Source organism: Astatotilapia calliptera, chromosome 17 (genome assembly GCF_900246225.1).
Source record: "Astatotilapia calliptera chromosome 17, fAstCal1.2, whole genome shotgun sequence".
Classification (NCBI taxonomy): domain Eukaryota; kingdom Metazoa; phylum Chordata; class Actinopteri; order Cichliformes; family Cichlidae; genus Astatotilapia; species Astatotilapia calliptera.
The window spans coordinates 15,462,957-15,486,401 of record NC_039318.1 but is presented as its reverse complement, the minus strand read 5'-3'; the positions used below and the strand labels follow the sequence as shown (position 1 = coordinate 15,486,401).

General features: G+C 40.4%; 1 protein-coding gene across 1 annotated transcript in view; it reads right to left on the bottom strand.

Annotated features, from left to right (window-relative positions):
* Nucleotides 1-1,554: 1,554 nt before the first annotated feature.
* LOC113008784 (ephrin-A2-like) overlaps nucleotides 1,555-23,445 on the bottom strand; it is a 56,587-nt gene continuing 34,696 nt past the window's right edge. Inside the window, exons 3-5 of the mRNA XM_026146527.1 lie at nucleotides 6,262-6,554; nucleotides 3,510-3,575; nucleotides 1,555-1,979 (exon numbers count right to left, since the gene is read on the bottom strand). Coding sequence (XP_026002312.1) covers nucleotides 1,855-1,979; nucleotides 3,510-3,575; nucleotides 6,262-6,554 — 484 coding nt within the window. The 3' untranslated portion in view covers nucleotides 1,555-1,854. The remainder of the gene's footprint in view (nucleotides 1,980-3,509; nucleotides 3,576-6,261; nucleotides 6,555-23,445) is intronic.

Genomic DNA, 23,445 nt, shown 5'->3' with positions numbered 1-23,445 from the left:
TACCACTGATCAAAGCAGACGAGTACTATCACAGAGCTGGGAAATTGCTGCAATCACAGCGTTTTAACATGGTGAAAGACATACTCTTATGCCCCCTCCTTGGTTCAGCAATGGTTGTTTCGTTTTTGGTGTATTATGTTTTAGAGTTTGATTTCACAATGGTGAAAATAAATAAATAAATAAATAAGAAGAAAAGCTGTCCAATCCTAACAAACACCAGTTCATCAGTGGTTTTTGTTTGGTCAGCATGTTGCCAGCTTTGACAAATGCTCCACTGGGACAATCAATTCAGTTATATTTTATTCCATAGCACCAAATCACAAAAAACAAATCTATGCAGGGTCTCTTTGTTATGATGTTCTTCAGCTTCCCTGGCCACTGTGTGTATGGGAAAATGTTTGCTCTGTTGTACTGTCCTGATGACACCCACATTGTGGTCATGCGGATAAACAAAGTCAAACTTGTACTACTGATCGGTATGCATGGGTATGGATTAGTAATTTCACAGTCTGACAATGATTGCCTGTAACGTTTTTATATCTAGACTGATGAACTTGATGTGTTTGTCCACCAGATTGTCATTTATATCTGGACCAAAGGCTCAGCGGTGTTCCAAGATAGGATATCAGAGCTCTTCTCCATTTCATTCATATAAAAGTTAGGCACAATAGGCAAAAACCCAGGAACCGATAGCTTCTAGATGAGAACAGCATGAATAGTCACAGATGAGACAGCAGAAGTCTGAGCTACTTGCTGCATGGTGGAAACGGACAGATGTATGCTAAATTCACACCAAGCACTTTGACTAGTGGGTGATGAATGTATCTGACAGACAACTCTCTCAAGCAGGGAAAGCCATTCTTAAGAAAGAGTTGAGCTTTCACGGCAAGACAAATCCAGCTAGTGTAACTAATAACAGGGATAAAATATGCATCGTGAAACAATTTTTGTGGTTGGCAACTTCAGATGAAAGTTGCAGCCTGCCTCAGAAATGCAAAGCCCCCAACATCCAATACAAGCATGAAGAAGAGGAAGACACACGTGTTATTCTGTAAAGATAGAATCACCATTGTGGCAACAAGGGTAGGTGCACAGTTTCATTGAACTAGACAGACTAGGATAAGCACATCCTGGACAAAGAGGAAGACTTGAGCAGGTAGTCAAGGACATTGAAAAGTGAAAAGTGAGCGACCATTGCTCAACTGAGGAAGAGACCTAAGAGCACATCTTTCACCATCTTGTATTGCTCTCTTCGCAGCCTTTTCCTAGCTAGCTGTGATTGATACTTATGCCACTGATCAATGGTTGATTGTGAAACTGAGGTCATGGCTCATTGTAAGGCAATATTGCTAGTTTTGGTCATTATGACCTTGTATTTACTTGGACTATTGACCATGCACCAGGACAAGATCTCTAGTGTCTTAAGCAGGATATAAATCTCAGTCAATGTCTAAAACTCAGGAAGCGGCTGTTGGATGTAAATACAATAAATCATCCTCACAGTTTTTAAAAATAAAGCATTATGCACCAATATTCAGAGATGGAACCTGGAAATGTTAACATTAGATCCTTTAATGTCTTGACTTGTGGATCTGTAACACAATTTTATATGACAGCTTGACAGAAACATTAAAAGAAGAGCAGGGATGATCCCAGAAATTCCACACAGAGTTGATATGCAGCCTCAAGCTCCCCCCACCACTGTTCTTGCCTCTTCTGATTGTTCGAGCCTTTGAGTATTATTGAGGTAAAGGCCAAAGTTCAGTAAGAGGAAGCTACATTAGTTTCCTTCATCAAGTTTTCTTCAGAGTGGTAGCGGCGATGGGGCGGTGCTTGGTCTGACTCAGAAAGCTGCTATGAATAGGAGATGAGGAGTATGAGAAGGAGGGTGAGCAACATGGCAGACGGCAAAGCAAGGCTGCAGCCACCAGTGGTATCGTCAGTCAGGAAGGGCTCCGCAGAGTCGTACACTGAATCATCTGAAAATGAGTTAACATCAGAACAACATTAATTAATATGAGCTGCAAGTAAACATATCACAAAATGTTTTAATTTATTCACAGACCTCCATCCATCCAATTTTTGTACATCAGGGTGGGGACGGGGCCTGTCCAGTCTAGCTGTTGTACAATTACTCTTTCAATTATTTTTAGATAAAAGAAATGTTAGAGATTAGCCTATAATTAGCTTAGAGAAGCTAGGTGAAGTGATAGCTTTTTAAGTAAGGGGTTAATTACTGGCACATTAAAGGCCTGTTGTGTTCAGCCCATTGATAGCAAAAGACTGATTATATTTAAGATCAAAGCCTTAATTAGGGCGTCTTTGAGTGGTTTTGTAGGACTGGAGTGTAATAGACACACTGATTGTTTGGATAAAGTAAATACTGAAAAAAATAAATCAGTAGTTTTGAAAGTTACTGTATATAATAATATATATATGAGATGGCCCTGATTTTTTTTTCTCTAATAATTACATTTTTTGTGAAGAAATTCATAAAGTCATTACTAGTTCAGATCAAAGGAATGTTTGGCTCATCAGAGCTCTCACTTTGAAGAGAAACCTGGGGCTCTTATTTGTTTTCCACTGATGAATGGTAAGATGCTGTAGTTTTATGGAGGGCATTTTCAAAAACAGAGAAATTAACGCTTTTTCCAAATCAAGATTTTCCTAATTAGTGAGATGGCCTTTCCTCTCCACCTTACAGATTATTTGCTTTAAGATGCACATTTGAGTTATACCAGGTAGTTAAGCACTTCCTTGTTTGGTTTCGGCTCTATATGCCTTGGTGTTGGTAGAGTATCACTTTCTGTTCCTGTTACAAGGCACAGTGCTGTTTTTGTGTAGCTTATCTGTGTAGCCAATTTGATTAAAAATTTATACATAAGGTCTTATTTCATAGTGTAATCTTCATATGCAATATCCAAAGTGCTCACTCACTCACTATTGATTCACTCACTAATTATATTGACAGTATTTACTCCCTGTGCCTCTTCACCTGTCCCTCCTGCACTTCCCTGCTCATTGTGTCAGATATTTCGTTACTTCTCTGACAACGATACTTAGTGACAACGATACTTGTAATAAATGTAGTCTGTTTGCAGCTCTGGAGGCCAGGATCAATAAGTTGGAGAGCAGGCTTTGCACCCTTGAAAAACCCGTAGCTAGCCAGGCCCCTGTAGCTGGTCCAGTCCGACGTAGCGTAGTCCCTGTTACGACCCCTACCCCCCACAATTTCAGAATTTAAAGCACTTTAAATTGTTTCACATCTTGAGCTTTAGAGGAAAGAATAGCAGCTTAGTGAGCTTGTGTACATGTTGCATTTTAAATATGAAACTTGAGTTCGGTTAATATTCCACTGAGTTCAAGTAGTACTTCAGTAATATTTTCTAATAACTCAATGGTGTGTTGTGATTGTAATCGAGAAATCTCTTTACTTTCATAGTCAAATCAGGGAGAAGAGGTGTAAAATTATACAACAATATGAAATAGAAAAAAGGAAAGAAACTTACTTGTTGGCTTGACGTAGATTTTTAGCTTCAGACAAGGCTTCCTACCCAAGTTTGGATGCGGTGATGCTACAAAGGAAACAAAGGCCATAGAAAATCATGGAGAATTTATGGTCATGAGGTAAACTACAAACATTTTACCCCAGATTTGGTTAGTAAGAAGACTGCTCCAAATCCCCCAGGGGCTTCTCCAGTCATAGGTCATGAAAACGTTTTTGGTCAATCTCGTTGGCATGTGCAGATTCTAAATACTTTTGATATTTTAACTTTGAAGTACTTGTTTCCAAAGGAAACTGCTTTGTTTAGATGTTTATTTGCAAACCTCTCATGCTGAATTCTCCAGTGACAATAGAGAAAAGGTTTTCTTAAGATGACCTTTCCATGATATTCTGGTTACAAGTGTTGCAGCACTGGAGAGCAGAGCACCACCATTCCAGAGTATATTAATTCCTTTTTAAAGCTTTTCTGTTGTCATTCTGGGTTTTATTTGGCTTTTGAGCAATCCCACAAGCAGAAGCAATACATCACAAAAATTGTTCTAAGATTGTTGAACTATTTTCAAAGTGCTTGAGTGGATTATTTATTTGCATTGTTGTAACCCTGCCCAGTAGTGGAAATTGTATCCGCTGAGTTTTCCTAATGTTGAATATGGAGGCGTCATAGAGCTAATGGTGTGTGTGTGGTGTAGTGTGACAACAACCTTTCCATGGAGGGATTTTGCTTTTTTCAATCTGAAAACTAAACTTTTTTTTACTGGTATGTCGGCTGGTTATCGAGCAACATGAAACATACGTAAGGCTCAGTTAGCTAATGTTAGCTAACATCAAATGATGTCATAATCAAATTATTTATAATCAAATATAATGTCAGTTAAGATTGTTTGTATAGTTTCAAACCTAAATTAACAGACCATTACAAACTTTCACCAATGTCTGTAGTAAGTGGTAGTGCAATTACACAAGGTAATGCAACATGTGGGAAAAAACTAGCTTGTTGACATTGGTCTGCTGCCACAACATAAAGGCAATTTATTTTTAGGTAAGGTCATATGTTTAGGATATTTACTCCGCTATAGATTTAGTTTTATTCTTTTCTAAAAATAAAAAATAAAAAAAAATAGTATTTTTATTACTATTAGTGTGGCTGCACTGTTGGAAGTGTGTCAGCAGTAACATTACTAGCATGTTGCCTCAGCCACTACAAAGTAGAGGTGGGCAGATCAATCCAAACATTGATAGTATCGACACCAACACTGGCAATTAAGAATAACCCCACTGTATCTCTAGACTATCTCTGAGACCTCCATCTTATCCAGCTAAAGGAAATGTTGGCCTAGATTGTTGCATGTTCCTGAGCTCTTGTTTAATGAAGAGCTAAAGGTGTTTATTTCACACCTCAAACATTTAGTAAATAATTAAGCAAATAAAAGTAATCTGCAATAAATTACAGGTAGTAATAAAATAAACTACTCTTTTATGCTACGTCCACACCTACACGGGTATTTTTGAAAACGCAGCTGTTTCGTCCACACGTAAACGGCATTTCGAATCACCGAAAACTGAGATTTCTTAAAACTCCTTTTTTGCGTTTATGTGTGGACGAGGAACACAGAGTTCGTCACGCAACGTCAAAGGTATGTGCCTTTTTTTCACATTACGCTGTGCGCCATGTTATTGTTTACATGAGATGAATTGCAGAATGGCAGATAGAGACAAAATACTGTTAATATGACTATCTTCAGGTTTTACACCTTACATATACACACGCAGTTACTGTCCCTCTATTTACAAAGGCAGAGGCGTCACGGTGTGATTATTTTGCGTGTAGTTGTTTTTTTCCTGTGTAATAATTTTCAACATTGCAATCAAATCAAAAAATGCCTCTCTGTGCAAAATAGGTTCAAAAACATGAAAAACTGTGGGATACTGTTTGTCTGTGATTTAGACAGGGGGAACAAATTGTGGCAGGATGAGCCTGATGTTATTTGTATCCTGCTGTAACTTTACTGTATAAAGAGCTAACATCTCCAAAATGTCAGGAGTAGTTAGTCATTACAACAAGTGTTTGTGAACTAAAGATCAAGAATGTGGGATACGGTTGTCCCGTGATTTGGAGAGCCCAGCGCGTGCTCCTGACGAAGGGAAAACCAGTTCTGATGAGGAGACCTACCTCGGCACTTGTGCAGGTGAAGCCAAAGGGCAGACATGCTTCACCATATTTTCTAGTCTTTGGCTTAGAATGAAGTTGGTTTGCAAACATATTCAGCGATGCTTCATCTGCTGCTTTGCGTTTGTGTGGGCGCCCCGTGCTAGCAGTGTCCAAGCCTTTTTTTTTTCCTTCCCCTTTTCATACCTCGCCCCCCCTGCAATGGCTCTGTGCCCCCCCTAGGGGGCGGGCCCCACACTTTGGGAAGCTCTGATTTACTCAGTGTAGCAACCAGTCTGTTACATGACTAAGACTGGATGTATGATTCTTTGTGTGACAGGAAGGAAAATCTGTGTCTACATTAATATTTTTGAGAGTTGCCTTTTTCCCCCAAAGCTAACAGCTGATTCTTCCTGTCACTGATAGTAAATCATTCCAGCTGATCTGACCAGAAAAATAATAATTCAGACTCCAAAATAGTTTCAAATTGGCAACTTCAAGCAGGAATCAATCTAGCTTGCACAGCGAGCCTGACCCTAATAACACGGTAAGTAGTAATATTCAGTTTAGCAATATAAAACAGACAGTATGTACACTGCTATGTACTCACAGATATAGTAGTACTCATGTCCTGGCCTGAACTCGAAGCCCAGGCTAAAGGGTGTAAAGAGCTGAAACTTCTCAGAGAACTTGAGTGGCCCATTGGGGCTCTGTGGTCTGTTACATTCCCAGCGTTTAAAACCTTTTCTGTGGTGGTCGCAGGACATGTATCCGTCATAGTTCACCATGTACAACACATAATGCTCCATGTGCACGGCTGACTCCGCCGCCTCGTAGTGAGGACAGTAGATATCCAGGTAGTCATTGATTGCCACCTCCACTGTGTAATCACCCTGAAAAAACCTGAGGAAGAGAATACATTTGGTCATTTCTTTTTTATTTAAGAAGATAAGAACACAGAATCCAGAATACATGTTTATGTGACATGAATAATACGTGACTTACAGAGCTGTAACGGTGAAACTACAACCTGCAAGCCTCATTTAAGCGTTCAGTTAGACAGCAAACTTTATTTGTTTATTTACTGATTTAATCAACTTTTGGAGATTGTTTTGTGGGCTTGCATTTTAAAATCTGAACATTCTTTTAGATGTTCAGTATTAAATAGTTACAAATGTTTGTTCCATACACACATAAAAAAAACATTGAAATGGTTGTCTAAATCAGGCTCAGTAAACTGTGAGTTATAGTTAAGTGATTTTTTTTTTTGTAAAATTTGCCATAAACAAGTCAACAAACAAAACAGACCACTCTTTTTTAGTCTTTGCGTTTTCGAACTTTAATCTGTAACACAATGGGGACAGTCTGAAGATTTCAAAATCAACATATTTAGGGACAGTATTTTGAATACTCGAAATACTTTTACTGAGGATTTAAAAGTAAAGTTTTAATAACTGTATCAGAACATTTTGTTATTAAACAGTGAGCAAACAAGTTTTTTTTAATTATTAATTAAAAAAAAAAAGGTAATATTTCATTTTTAAATTAAATATTTTGTTAAACAAATAACAAACCAATTAATTTGCTAATCATTCACGCTTCATTATTTCAGTATCCAATATAAAAACTTGAAAAAAAAACCCAAAAAACATCCAGGTTTAGGTCCCTATCAGTGTCCTGGGAGACACCCAAGGCACTCTCGAGGAGAAATTATGTTGTTGACTGTATCAAAGAGAGCCTTAGGATTAATTTTTCCTACTGCAAGTAGTTTAGAGAAATACAAGGCTCAATGCATTTTTTGCCATGCCATTAAAGATAGACAAGAGACAAGTGAAGTGTGGAGACCTCGGGGTTTTTTTTGTGGTTTTTCACAGGTGATCAGTTTTATGGCAAATCCACCAAAAACTGTTGTTGGATTCAGTGATGCAAGGAGGAGATTTAATTCTTCCGCCTTGTCTACTCTGTCTACATTATACATGCTCCCCTAGGGCATATGATACGATATGATCATATGATTTTCACTGCTATGCAGATGACACCTAACTTTATCTATCCATGAAGCCAGATTAAAACAGCACCTAGTTAAACTGAATGAATGTCTTAAAGACATAAAGACCTGAATAACCTCTAACTTTCTGCTTTTATATTAAGATAAAACTGAGATTATTGTACTCTGCCCCAAAAATCTTAGAAATGTAGTTTCTAGTCAGATGCTTACCGTGGATAGCATTACCCTGGCCTCCAGTAACACTGTGAGGAATCTTGGAATTGTTTTTGACCAGGATATGTCCTTTATATACACGTATTAAACAAATATGTAAGACTGCTTTCTTGAATTTGTCAACATCTCAAGAATTAGAAACATCCTGTCTTAAAAACTAGCTCATGCATTTATTACTTCTAGGCTGGACTACTGTAGTTCATTACTATCAGGGTGTCCTAAAAACGTCCTGAAAAGCCTTCAGTTGATCTTAGTTTTGCATTTCAGGCTACAGGCTTTTCTTGCTTTTAGTGAATAGGATCTATGCAGACTGAAGGAAAGTCTAGAGATACTGCTTCTTCTTTATCACTAAAAGAAACTAATGATTCAATGTAGAGCTACTGTGCTGCAAAAAAACCCCAAGCCGTCACAAATCACATATTGATGATCACAGATCTTGTATTATTGTGGAGCTTGCAATATAAAGTGCGTTGAGGGAACTGTTGCTGTGATTTAGTGCTATATAAAAAAAATGAATTGAACTGAAATGATTCATTACCACAAACACGACTGCTTTTTTAATCTGTTACTTGTATGGTTTATTTAAATGCAGACACACAATGGAGACAGAACAAAAGTAAATAGCAGAATAAGCTGTTTGGCATTGGCAAAGAAGATTTGGCAATTTTTTCAAGGGTGCAATCCACATACTCAACTCTGCTGTTCAACCCCAAAATGCGTTTTCTTTACAAACGTGCCACCATTTAAGGGGAAATAAGTAGACTTTTCAATGGCAAAAATCTCTTACCTAGGGACTACATTTCACAAACCTGTAACACATGGCATTATAATTATTTAAGGCACTTTAGGGGGCCACTTCAGAGTTCAGTGACTTAAGTTGAATCATAGCACTGATTATTCCAATATCACCTGAAAGTAGCAACAAAATGTAATCCTGATTAAATTTGGGAGGCGCATAAAAGCAGCTATTGTTGCAGAGAGGAAGGCAACTTTCCTCTGCCTCACCCTCTTTGTCTTTTCTAACACTATTAGCAAAGTGCAGCTTAACTCATTTAGCTGAAGGATCAGGTGACGCCAACAGCTCACAGAGCAGGAAATTCATTCGCCGAACTGTGCCCCTGCAGCTCTCACATCATCACTTATCTCTCTAATGGAGTAAGGTTCTTGGTCTGTCCCAATGTGATCACTGGGGTCACTACCACAATAATCAGCATTATCTTAAAAGCCACAATGATTAGTGGATTAATTGGTTCGAAAACCAATAGAAAAATCATCAGAAATTATTAGGAAAAAAACATTACAGCAACTTTAAGAATAGTGGGGAAAATGGCTGGTTTTCCTGCCAGATGTCTTTGTAAAGTCAACCTTTACAACTTGATATTTCTAACTCTGACAGTTTTGTTTTATAAGTTCCATAATTACAAAATGAATAAGAGCTGGCAGTCTGAGACTGCTTAACTCTCAAATCAGGATATTTTGTGATGAGAGATGTGATGTGATTTTTTCTCCAAGATGATGATTTTTGAAAAATTACTTCATCTCAATATGCAAGACAAAAGAATATGGAAATTGTCACGTAAATGAATCCAAAACCTTTTATCCCCAGTAATCCCACTAGAATTTAACTAAACAGCAATTCTGTTTGGTTGGATCCCTAATTATTACCAAAGCTGTAAAGATTAATCAGTAGTTCCCAGCAGATCCTAGCATAGATTGCTGTCATTACAGGAAAAGTGTGCAATTGTGAGGAATTGTTGAAATCCTTTTTCTCCTATTTATTAGTTAGGAGCATAGGTTAGAGATTTGTCTCTTTTTTTGCCTTTTATTTTAGGTTAGGTGGGAATAAGGAACACAAGATGTTTGTTTGTTGTTTTGGCACCGGTCAATGCTGAAGCCAATAAACTGCTTCATTGCATCTTTATTTGTTTGGTATTGCTGGCCTCATGTCTGTTTTATATCGAGGTTATGTAATAATGAATTACTATGCAGTAAATATGTGTGTAATGACCATCGGGAAGGTAAAGTAGTCCACCTGGATAGAGAAAGAAACGTCTCTTGTGTCGTGAGGTATTCAACCAGTTTCTTTCCCCAGATGAACTAATTTCAGGTCATAATAAATAATAATGTACTGATGTTTATATAGCAGTTTTCAATTTTTACCGACTAGATAAAGCACTTTAGAGCTATATTTTTTAATTAAAAGTCATTAAACAGTTAGTATGCATGCCCTTGGTTTCTCAGTAAGCTCCGCCCCTTGCACATCACATCAAGTTTCAAAGCACTATGACGGTGTTTGCTTTGCTGTTCTCATGAGAAGTTTTTGTTGAATCTGTGCTGCTAATCGCTCATTGAAGTTAGTGATTACTAAAGTTCATTTCTGTGTTAGCTGGCATTGCTCACTGTCGAGTCACCCACCATATTTCGCTTAGAAGCTTCTATGCATTTTTAAAAGTGTAGTGAAAAGAGAAAAAAAACAACACTCGTTTCTTAATTTTTAAAAAAAGGCCAAAAACATAGGAGTAAAAGCAGAAAAGATATCTATCCAAAGAAGTCGCAGATTGCCCCGGAACAACGTCGTCGACCGGTAAAGGACTTTGCAGACGTCCTGGATTCAACCGATAAGCGACTGTCCAGCTTCTACATGAGCATGTCTCTGATCGAGATTCTAAACCGTGAATTCCAATCCCTGAGGGAATCTTTAGAATTCAGCCAGCAGCAGGTGGAAATGTCACTGAAAACACCATGCTACAGACTCGGTCAAGTCTCTAAGTGAGAAAGTCACCCAGCTCAGTTAAGAAAATTAAAAATTAAAAAGACTGCCATCGGTCTTCAGACCCGTAGCATGAGAGATAACCTGGTGTTTTCAGGTATCCCAGAGTCTGCTTGAGAGGACACAGAAGTTACTATAAGACCCACCCGAAACTTCCGGAGGACACCGTGAAGAACATGGGCCTGGTGTCTGGAATCTGCGTCCTTTTGTGGCCAAATTCGGTAACATTTCAGCAGAAGGAGCCGTTGGCGAGTTACAGCAGGGAGCTACAAGGAATGGACTTTAGTGTAAACGACCAGTTTCCCAGAGAGATCATGGAGCGACACAAAGTCCTGTTCCCTTTCATCCCTCCTGCATCGCTTTTGCATGTTTTTCTTTCTTCTCCCTTCTCTCACTGCACCGATCGGCTGTTTTCCTAGTCAGTTACACACAGAGCACCCTTGACCTTTACACGTCTGCATGGCATGATCAGGTACATTTGCACTCAGTGCCAGCACATCCACTACGGCCTCACGGCACACATAGACATGGGGAGACCTCAAGTTTGGGCTAAATTAAGAAATGGACAGGCTCAATACAGCAGGAGCTCAGCACAATTGTCAGTCCGCAAATATAGTTAAACAATACATGAGCGAATGGCGCGTGCCGTTCTCTTCACCCCAACCATAGGCAATATACTTTCTTCTCACATATCCATCACTCTTACTCTGGATTTTTTCCTAGTCAGCAGCTCACTGTTGAGTGACATTTCAGACACTGAGATACACTCGATAGCTGTCAGCGATCATGTGTCTTTAACTTTAGTAAATAAGAAGGTCACTCCGCCAATTAAAAACGGGAAATTTAATAGATCATTACTTAAAAATGAAGATTTTATTAAATATTTTAAAAAAAGAGTGAGCTTTATATTTAGACTAATGACCTGCCTGGAACATCAGCATCTGTTCTCTGAGAAGCAGGAAAAGCTGTGATAAGATGTAAAATAATTTAATTCACATCACAGAAGAAGAAAAGAGAAAACAACCATATTCAGGAATTAGAAGAAATAATCAAATCATAGAAGAAGACGATGTGTCCTCCTGGGAACAGGAAATGCTGAACAAAATACATAAAACACAACTAGAATGAAATGACATTATCAATACCCCCCCTTCCTCAATCTTAGTAAAATCACTTCAGTTGTAAAATTTTGAACATGGTAACAAATCAGGTCAATATCTAGCCAACCAGTTAAAAATAAAGAAAGAAAAAATGACTTTAGGAGCTGTTAAAGACTTATCTGGGAACGCACTATATGACCCTGAAAGAATAAACATCACCTTCAGGGACTTTTAAAAAACTTTATATTTACTACAGATGAACCCATCTACAGGCAAAATTGATCTTTTTCTTGATAACAGACGAATAAATAAATTATCAGAAAGTCAAGCAATAGCACTGGCCACAGCGCTGACATCAGGTGAAATCCAGGAAGTCCTGAAAAGTACGCCCAATCACAAGGCTCCAGGTCCAGATGGATTCTAGCAGGATCCTACAAAGAATTCTGGACATTTCTGGCACCAGTATTCCACAGAATGCTGCAGGAAATCAAGGAAAATGGCACCACATTTGAAGTCTAACATTAGTCTCCTTCAAAAACCATGCAAAGACCCCATATTTCACCACCAGCTACTGTCCAATATTCATTATAAGAACCCTGACCAGACTGGTTTCATAAAAAGGAGGCACTCATCAACAAACGCTTCCATAAACTGGTTAAAAATATAAATAATATTGTAAGTTGTTTGCTTTCCTGGTAGATGGACCTGGTCTGTCTGAGTAGACTTTTACCAACAAAAATAGAGACTCGCTTTTCATTTATTTATCCTGCCTCCACGTGCCTGTATTTGTCTACTCATCTTAGAATTTATGATGCCGGCATTTGTAACATAATAATAGGAGTGTGGAGGTGTGAATGGAGCAATGCTATGGTGTCATTATTATAGTTGATTAAAATAAATTCTAGAGTCTTACAGTTAATTTACATGTGAAAAAAGTTGCTCATGAAACAAAATTGAAAGCTGCAAACAAATTTCTGAGATTTATTGGCTACTTATATTCATGAAATTAAAAAAGTCTTGAAGTTATTAAATGTTATATATTTAATAACATAATTCTATAAACCAAGCATGCATGTGTTATAGTTTTTCATTTGAGAATCAAATTTTGTGATGTTTTCATGTGATTAAATTGAAGAAAGTGGAAACAGACCCAAAGCAGGTGATGCAGAAAGCGAGTCAGGGTTAAATCACAGATTGAGGCATATTTAGTCATTTTAACTTTCCTGGTATTTTCTTTTATATATATTGCCAAAAATATTCACCCATCCAAATAATTCAGGTGTTCTAATCATTTCTGTGGCCACAGGTGTATAACATCAAGCACCCAGGCGTGCAGACTGCTTCCATAAACATTTATGAAAGAATGGGTTTGAATGGACTGAGTGGTCCTGTGATGGGATGCCACCAGTCGTGAAATTTCCTCACTACTAAATATTCCACAGTCAGCTCTTAGTAGAATTATTACATAGTGGATGTGACTGGGAATGACAATAACTTTCTGCAGAATCAATTGCTATAAATCTCCAAACCACAAATATATACAAAACCTGACATGTTGAATTTACCATGAGTAAAATGATTAGAACAATTGTTTTTATTTTTTATAGCTCTGTTTAGCTTCTGGTTTAATTACTTTTTACGAACATATTAATAATCGGAATAATTAATGATCAAAATTTTCAGTAACTTTGACATTAGACAACAGCTTCAAGATTTTCTCCTTTTTATTAATAATATTTCTGAGATCATATTTCAAATCCAAAATATATTAAGAGTTATAGAATTTAAAAAAAAAATTAAGTTTGAAAGCTGACTAGATACACTATTTAGAATAATTTGAAATAAACTATTTGAAAATTTTTTTATTTTAACTGTGATTTTAGCTCAAATAAATCTCTTCCTTTGAGGTTTTAGACATTCAAGTTATTCCCTTAAAAATATGAACGTAAGCTCTCCATTTTCTTATCCATCTTAACCTGGTTCGGGAACAGCACCATGCAGGACAGACGAGCTCTACAGAGGGTTGTGCGGTCAGCTGAGCGCACCATCCGCTCCGAGCTCCCTGACCTGCACTCAATCTACAGCAGGCGGTGCTGGACTAAGGCCAGGAAGATCGTGAAGGACCTCAGCCATCCCAACAACAGACTGTTCTCTCTGTTGAGGTCAGGAAAGCGATTCCGCTCCCTGAAGACCAACACAGAGAGACTGAGGAGGAGCTTCTTCCCGCAGGCGATACGGTCTCTCAATCACACCACCACACAGTACTGACCCACACATATGGTTCTTACACACACACTGGACTTTCTGGACTTTGGTTTTGCACAACACTGGTCACTATATTCTTCATTTCCGGTTAATACTTGTACAGCTGCTGTTATTGTGTATATATTTATTTATATTTAGATTTCTTCATACATTCTTATATAGTTCTATATTGTGTATTGTGTATTTTGTTGTACAGTTATTTTATTTTCAACTTTAATTTATATATTTATCTTTATCTTATTCTTCCCAGTTAAATTTACCCTTCATTCTAATTTGTGTTGTACAATTATTTCATTTTTAACCTTAATTTATATTTTATTCCTTCCTAGTTAAATTTACCCTTTTTAATTTTTCATATTTATTTCCTATCTTATTCATAGCCTTTTCCTTTTTTGTTTTCTTTAGGTCACGAGCAGTTGTCCAAGCATTTCACTACATATCGTACTGTGTATGACTGTGTACGTGACAAATAAAAATTTGAATTTGAATTCTTTCCAAGTATTGAAAAAATAACATTTAATAATAATAAAAAAGTTTAGACTGTTAATGCAATAATTCATTTCATTATTTCAAATTTTGTTTTTAATTACTTTTATTAATTGCGAGGACTCCTATTAAGTAACAGTCTGTCATGAAGTCCATAAAATTTATTTCATTTTTTCGCTCACTGGAATTAGGGTCGCATAAACGTCAATAATTTATTGCACTTTTATTTGATTAACTTGGACTTTGCGAACACAAACAGATAATTTGGGTAATTCCGAAAAACATTCTCACTGTTTTCACACAAAAAGTAAATGACCACAGCCCTCTGTGCATAAATCGAACCTGAGCTCTGATGACGAGTGACAGTCGTCCAGTTTTCCTTCATCTCTGGGATTTTGGGGAATGATGGTGCTATTGTTGAATGCAGAGTGTGATTGGTGGAGCATGTCAACTGCTGACAGCTGGCACAAAGACAGTGGGTGGGAGGGGTTGTTCAAAGTGGACCATTGCCCAGCCATTTTCTCAACCCCAACTTTTCCAGGTTAGAAACAAAAAATCCTGTCTGGCTGAGCCTGAATGTCAGCTAAATAAAATGAAATCTGAACAATACATTAAATACAACATTTAGAATCTGATATTTTATTAATTTACTTTAATTAGTTTTATTAGTGTATTTATTGCTTTCTGGTTTTAGTAGCTTTTAAAAAGTGCAATTTATTTCATAGTACCCTCACTTTTTCAAGAGTTTTTAAAATAATAACAAACTTTATAAGTCTGGTTTTACTCTTTGACCTGTGATTATGTGCGTCTTTGTAGGAAGAAAAAAGGAACTGTTCCATATTTTCTTACTTTTCTCACTATTATCTTACTTTTTCTTGTTTAAATGTTAAATTATATAAATCATCAATTGTCAAAGTATGTGTCAATAAATGGTGTGGGCTTAACAGAAGTACATCTTTTATATAGTTTCAACATCTACAACTTTGCTAATTATAGTTTAAAATAGTAAATAGTAAAATTTAAAAATAACATTTTCTTCTTCAAAAGTCTTTTTATTAGACAAAAGGTTTCAATGCAATGTATACAATAACACAAAATGCTTCAGAATTTTCAAAATTTCAATCTTGTTCCCACCCTGACCCTTAAAACAACAAATAATTGGCAGCCTGCTGCCCAACCAAACCAAAAACAGAAAAAAAACAAAACCCCCCAAAACAAAACAAACAAACAAACAAACAAACACAGACTCATAAAAGAAAAGAAAGAAAAAATAATAAGAAGGGGGGGGGGGGGGGGGTTCCTTGGACTACTCAGTAACAGTAGTTGTGGGCTTTTCAAAGAAGTCCAGAAAGGGGGACCACAGTTTATAAAATTTATTTTTAGACCCACAAACTGTATATCTAATTTTTTCCAAATCCATACAGGACATTATATCTTTTAGCCATAGTGTGTGTGAGGGGGGAGAAGAGTCTTTCCACTTCAGCAATATAGCTCGCCTGGCCAGCAGTAATGAAAAGTTTAATGTTCTGAGTCTGGAGTTGGACAGATTCAAATTCTGGACCGCACCAAACAGCACAGAGTGGCTCTGGTTCAATTTGATGCTGCAGGACATCAGACAGCGTATGGAATATAATGAAATAAATATTTTGTCGTTTCCTTAATCTGTGTGTGTGTGTGTGTGTGTGTGTGTGTGTGTGTGTGTGTGTGTGTGTGTGTCTTTACTTTACAACAAGACAAACAAAACAACAAAACAACAAAAAAGGTGTAAAAACATTATGTGCCAATTTTTATCATAACCTTTTTTTTACATTTATTCTTTAACAATATTGATCCTGAAACCTTTTATTGATTATTATCATTATCTTTCTGGAAGACAGGTACAAAATCTGTACCTTAGCAAAATTACAATTACTCTTTCAGATTGTTTTTGATCCGTTTCACTTTTGGGCTGCAAATAAGGTTAATTTTATTTGTACTATTGACTTGGCTCATATCAGATATTTAATATTTATTTAAACTGCCACACTTTTTTCGTTTTTTTTTTTTTTTTTGTCTCGGCCTGTGGATTGTCTTGATTTCAAAGGGCTGTAACGCCAGAAAACACTGGGTGATCTGGGCTTGGCATCTTTCATGCGGTCGAGCCACTGCAGTGGGGCATGATCTGAGCAGAGGGTGAACGAGTGTTTCAGGAGGTAATAGTGAAGGGAGTCGACCGCCCACCGGATTGCCAGGCATTCTTTCTCCACTGTGCTCTATTTGCTCTATCGCTCCGTCAGTTTCCAGCTAATGTACAGGATAGGGTGATCGACCCCCCCTTACCTGCCAGGAAAAAACGGCCCCCAGCCCTCTGTTCGAGGCAGGATAAAAGGGAGGGAAAAGTTAAGAGTGTGGAGCAGCAGCTCCCAGCAGAGGGCCTTTTTCACCCACACAAACACCGCATGGGATTTCTCTGTCCACTGGACCAGATTTGGGGCACCCTTTTGGGTGAGGTCAGTCAAGGGAATCTGCCAGTAGCCTTTGATTAAATCCAGTTTCGTAAAAAACTGTCCTGTGCCCAACCACTCCAGGAGTTCATTAATCCAAGGCATGGGGTAGGCATCAAACTGTGACACCTCATTCACCTTGCATTAGTTGACACAGAACCGTATAGATCCATCTGTCTTAACTACATGAACTATGGGGCTACACCACATGACGTGGTTCATTTCTATCACCCCCATTTTCAGCATTTTGGTCAATTCTCTCTGAAAAAAAATGGTCTTTTATGTCCAGGTAACCTGTAGGGCAGTGAACTACCCACCAGACCAGGCTGGCTTTCGAAATGGTGCTCTGTGAGATTCCTACAGCTGGGCAAAACGCTGTTGCAATGCAGCAACATCCGCTCTCTGGGCCTGTGTGAGATGGTTATCACAATTGAGGGAGGCAAGAATGGTGGAATTTCGCACCTCCAGCCCCAACTTATCTCTCTCCTTAACCAGGCTCACCAGAGAAGTGGTTTTAGCCTCTTGCAATGCTTTTAGGAGGTTGAGGTGATAAATCTCACCGTGTGACCACAAAGGGCCCTTGCCATTTGGCAAGTAATTTTGAGCCTGTACAAGTGAGTAATACAAACACTTTATGTCCCAGTGAAAATTGCCTGAGTCTAGTCCATCTGTTGTACAGGACTGCTGACGTTCCTGGGCCTGGAGCAAATTCTAACATGACAACTTCCCCAATGTGTGAAGCTTTGCTCGCAGATCCAGGATGTAGTGAATCTCATTTTTTGGACCTTCGTCCCAGTTTTCCTTAATTAGGTCCAACAGGTGGTAGAAGCTGATCCAAACCGATTTAATGCCCAATAATTCCTTCAGCTCTTTAAGTGTGCGAGACAATGTGCCCTGGTCAGTTAGGCTACGTTCACACTGCAGGTCTTAATGCTCAATTCCGATTTTTTGATTAAATCCGATTTTTTTGTCTGCTTGTTCACACTACAAATAAAATGTGACAGCAAACGCTCTCTAGTGTGAACGCTCAAAGCGGCCCGCATGCGCAAAACAAGGCGTCACACACACAACGCGCTCTGTATAGACCCAGAGCAAACAGTATTGTTTGACTGATGGCCCTTAATATAAAGACTTCGGACTTTACGTTTCCCAATTTTTGCTTTAAGTTATTTTATTATTTACATAATAATGTAAATAACCTAATAATTATCCTTATTGTTCTTTTAGAGGAGCGGTGCTTCAAAGGATAGTTGCAGATTTCTGTCAGGATCTGCAGATTATACAGTACAAATAAAATGTTCACGTTTCTCCAACGTTGTCTTCCCAACAGTTTCACTGACATCTACACGGGATGGCCAGGAAGCGTTCACGATGTCTTCTCGGGCGCTTCTCCGGAGCTGATAATTGGCGTCTGTCTTGTGTCAGTGACGTAAAAGACGGATTTAATGTAACATGATCGTTCAAACAGCAGTCGCTTTCTAAAACATCGGATATGTATCGGATTCAGTACCACATACGAAAGTGACCCAGATCGGATTTGAAAATATCAGATTTGTGCCGTTCACACTGTCATACCATGATCGGATATGGGTCGCATAGGGTCAAAAAAGTCGGATTTGATGCGCTTTCGCTTGCAGTGTGAACGTAGCCTAAGTCTCTTTCAAGATACCGACTCGAGAGATGACCTAAAACAGTGCCTGCGCCACACTCTGCAGAAATGTTGCACAGCAGCACTGCTTTGGGATATTGTGTTGCATAATCCACCAGAACTAATACGAAGTGATATGGCCCAATGAGGTCCATGCCAATGTGCTCAAACGGACATTATACTTTCCAGAGTCTTATCATATCCCATATGCCCTGCCATCAGGTTATAATGAGCCACCTGAAAAATAATTTCCCAGGCCCATCGTCCAGTCTCTCTGTGCAGCCTTTCCACGAACTGCGCTAGGGCCACCAGAGCCAGCATCCGTGCACCTCCTTCCAACGGTGCGGGCCACAGCCACCTCGCTGCCATGTTGTGCAGCTTCTGGCTTCCGGCTTCCAGTGCAGTGTTATATTTTTAAGGCTGGCGTGTTTTGTAATGTTAAGTTGGTGGGACCCAAAGTGATATTTTTTTTCATGAGGCCCCAAGTCTCTGGTGGCACCCCTGTATGTTACCAGCCACAATATTGTGTATCTTTCTTTCTGCCTTTGTGCTTTAGAGGCAAACTCAAGTTTGTCCGCTTCTTTATACATGTGATTTCATAAAGTCCATTGCAATAGTTTCTGCAGTCTCCCTCCAAGAATTTAGTGATATCTGTGAGTCCTTTTATTATAGCTAGGATTATTAGTCCATATATTTAGGTGTTTATTATTCTCTCTGATCCATTTAAAAATACATCAAAAAAAATAGCCTGAAACAGGCAACCCCTTAAAGGGAGCAGCCAGAAGACAAAGAAAAAAAATTAAGAAGCAAATGAACAGTTAAGGTCCTCATTGAAAAGTAACAGAATACCTTGTAATCTTCTAATTTTAAATGTTATTGGCTTATAAACTAGCCAATAATTCTGACCACTATATTTGTGTTATATAGATCATGAACAACCTTTTGTATATGGAAACAAGCTGATGCCAGGACCCTGACATCAGAATGAAAGGAAGTAATGAATGTTTTGGTTTTTGGAATTATTTTACTTTTTACTGTAAAACTATTTAAATATGTATAAATTATCTGAGCCAGTTTACTTCATCATCATCTCACATGTCCCTAGATTACACTAAAATTTAGCGATCGAAGTGCATTATGAAAATAAAAGCGAATAAGTCTTAACCCAAGCAATTTATGAAAAGCTGTGCATAATAATTTAACCTTTTATTGACCAAGCATCATTTAGGCCGTCTGGACATATTTGGTAATTTTGGCTGTAAAAGGGCCAAAAATCATATTATAAGTGAATTCTTTTGCCCCTTTTTTCAGAATAACCTCAGCTTTCAATATCTGGCAGTCATTTTACATTATTGTATTGTTGTGACAATGGAACAACAGTTAAAAGTGGAAAAAAATAAAAATCTGACTCTGTTTTTTCAGATTTATAGCTAAGTGGAAACTGATATTCAACAGGAACAAAATGTAACACAACATCAACTTTAAATATGAACTATACTAAATATGTACAATAAAGTTTTTGGGCCTAGGTCACTCAGTTTTTTAAATATCCAGGCCTTTTGGGGGCATTGCCACTTCGCCACACTCGTCACTCTGCTCCGTGAGTCATCAATTCTTACATGTGATTGGACCGTCGCAGCTCGTGCTTCCTAATGATGCACCGTAAAGTTTCATAAAGCTCATTTTCTCGTCTTTTAGTCACCGTTTGAAATGTCTCTCTTGCCCAAATGGTCGAGGATTTACGGTAGTTCGAAGCGCACATGGTCAAACCTAGGCGGAGTCAAGTTTTCCTTCTGTGTTGAGATAGCAGTATCTGTTGTGATTGGTGTGGGGGTAGGGACAGGCTTAGGGCGTCGGGGGGTTCCCCGGAGGCATCTTCCTTGGGGGGCTCAACCCGGGGTAGCGGTCATGTCCGGTTAGGGGCTCTGTTGGCTCTCAGGTGACTGTTTCCTCGCGGCTGCGTGCAGTGGGGCTAGGGGAGGGTCTGTGCTGACGGACGTGGGTTACTGACCTGGTAGCCTGGCTGCCCCTGGGTGGGTCCGGGATGGGCGTGAGGTTCTGGGGGCGCTCTGTCTCTGGGCTGGGACCCGGACCGGGCCTCGGGGGCTTGGGTCCTGATTGGTGTGTTGCCGGGGTTGTGGGCGGGTGGGTGCATAGGGGCCCAGCCCTGGAGCAGGGTGCCGCCGGTGCGTCGAGCCACCTGGGGGGCTCTTCAACTGGTGGGGGAGATTGTCACATCTTGCAGGAGCTTTCCTCTCCTCAGGAGCTCCCTCTGCAGGAGGGGGAGATACAGGAGAGGTGGAGGAAGATCTCAGCCTGGGTGTTTATTGTCTTATGTAGTCTGGAAGATGAGTGGATGGTGGGGTGGGTGCAGTTTTCTCTGTGGTGGGGTTGGGTGGACTGTCCCGGGCTCTGTGGGGCCGGGCGGCGCTGCTGCACTGGGCCCCGGTCTGGATGGGCCTGGGCCCCCTTTCCCTGGCGGGTCGCGGAGTATGGGGGTGCCTACTGGGGTCAGCGGGGGAGCTGGCCCCAGGGAGGGGTCACTTGCCCCTCCCTTCCTTCCCTCCCCATCTCCAGCTGCCTCCCTCTTCCCGCTCCACCACAACCACCCACACATGCAGGGCCTTGGAGTAGGGGTATGTCACCAGGGTGCAGAGGAGGCTACCCCCCCCCTCTGTCCCCTTCTGGCTGCCTCTGCCTCAATTTTATCCCACAACTTAGACATTCACATTACTCACACTCTCATTACACATACATATAGGATCTTGGGGGTGGGCACGATACACGGAGTCCAAAGTACCATCAGGGTGTACACCCCACCCCTGGCATCGTTGCCCACCTCTCAATTTTAAATACACGTAGACATTGAGGGCTAGCAGGAGGGACCATGCGCTTACCTGCTGCTCTCTGGCAGGTAGCTCCAAGCCCTCCTGGGTTTTAAATGCACCTTAGAACACACATGCATCAACACTACAATGAGCGGGTGGAGGGAGGTTTGGAGTCTTCTCTCACCCCCATTCTCTGCGACCTGCTGGAGCAGGGGGGCTAGGACTAGGAGGAGGAGTTGGCCGTCCGACTGCGGTCTGGAGTGTGGAGCCTTCCTGCTGCTGCGGAGTCGGGGCGGTCTGCCTCCCCCCACTGCAGGGAAAAGGGAAACACCACCTAGGTCTGGGTGCAGTTCCCCCCTCCAGGGGCGGGGGCACCTAGACCCGGTTTGTAGAGTACGCTTGGGGAGTGTGATCGTGTGTACAACCTCTCTTTATGTCTGTCTCCACGTTGGTTGAGTGTGGAGTAAGTGCATATGAGAGCATGAGGGTGGGAATGGACGTTTGTATCTGTGTGTGCCTGTATGTCTGTGTCTATATGTCAGGTTGGGTGTCAGGCGCCACCTCTCTGGGGACATCTCAGGCCCTCCAAGGTTTGGAGGCCTATCTCCCCCTACCACCACTTCCCCTGCCAGTGGCGGACCCCCTCAGACATCGGTGCCTTGGCTCGTTCTTTGTGTCCGGGGATGGGCGTCCAGGTACACACCGGCTCACTCCTTGGCGGCCGCTTATCGGGGCCTGGAGCCTGGGGCTCGCTCGGGCCACTTCGGAGGTGGGGTGCCCCCGGCCTCTCGGCCTGGGGCTCGGTCACTCAGGCGCAGCTGGCTGCCGGCGGAGCTCACGGGCGCGTCACTGCAACTCCCCCTGGCTTCTGCTCCGCGGCAGCTGAGTGAGCCCTCATCTGGGACTCTCCTCAGCTCTTTCCGGGACAGTGGCGCAGCTGCCCCTCTGTTGGTCTTCCTTGGTCTCTTGTGTTCTGGGAGCCTCTGGATGTCTGGAGTTTTGATCTCCTCCACACCTGCTTCATGCCCTGGAGGACGGGGCTGTGGCCCCCCCACACCCTCTAGCAGATTATTACATGAAGGAACCTTTTAAAAAACAAAAAAACAAGCGCGTCCATGCTCACAGGTGTACACACGGGTGATCACACCCACAAACTACACCCTTTTTGGCTCCTACCTCAAAGCACACTGTGTTCTGTTGATCTTATGTGCTGCACAATAATGTTTAACATTTAGTATTTACTGTCATATTCCCATATATCATTGTGATGTTGTTTATTCTATTACTCTTGTTCTCTTCTGCTTGTTTTCTTTTTTCTTTCTCAGCAGGTGATCCAGGTGATTGATATATGCATTTTTTTTTCTCTGCCCGTTCTGTTGGTTTTTGTCTTTTGCCCTTCTCCCCCGTACCTCTTCTCAGCTGTTTCTCTTTCCCTCTTTCTTTCTCCCCTTCTTTCCCCCAGTCAAGTCTGTCCCGTATTCAGTAAGTGAAAATAAAATAAACAATAAAAGGTGAATCAAATGGACCATTACGGCAAGGCTGGGATGGTCAGTTTGGTAAAGTAAATCCGTTGGGCATCTTTCTTTGCCTTTTGCCATCAGAATTGTTGTCTAAAGAGCCAAACGGGACAGGCCAAAAAAAAAAAAAAAGAGATAGCAGTATCTTGTGAACCCTTTGTGCTACCGTAATACACCAAATATCCCTGTAAAGTGCAGCTTCTCTTCTTTTCAAAACCATTCCCATTTTCACTCTAGCGCAATCGATGACGGAGTTAGAGTCGTTTAAAGAGCACTTGTAAAGCGGGCCCATGGTAACCAGTACTGTTGATGGTTCAAGGCTGTAAGTGCAGTGCCAAAAGTCTTTGTCCTAAAACATTTCTTATAAATGCTGCCTCTGCAAACACAGTTCTTCAAACTACTAATGACTTCCGAGGGGGCCAGCAAACACCTCGTCAGCTCCTCAATGGGTCCTCCACGGTCACTTGCCATGGTCT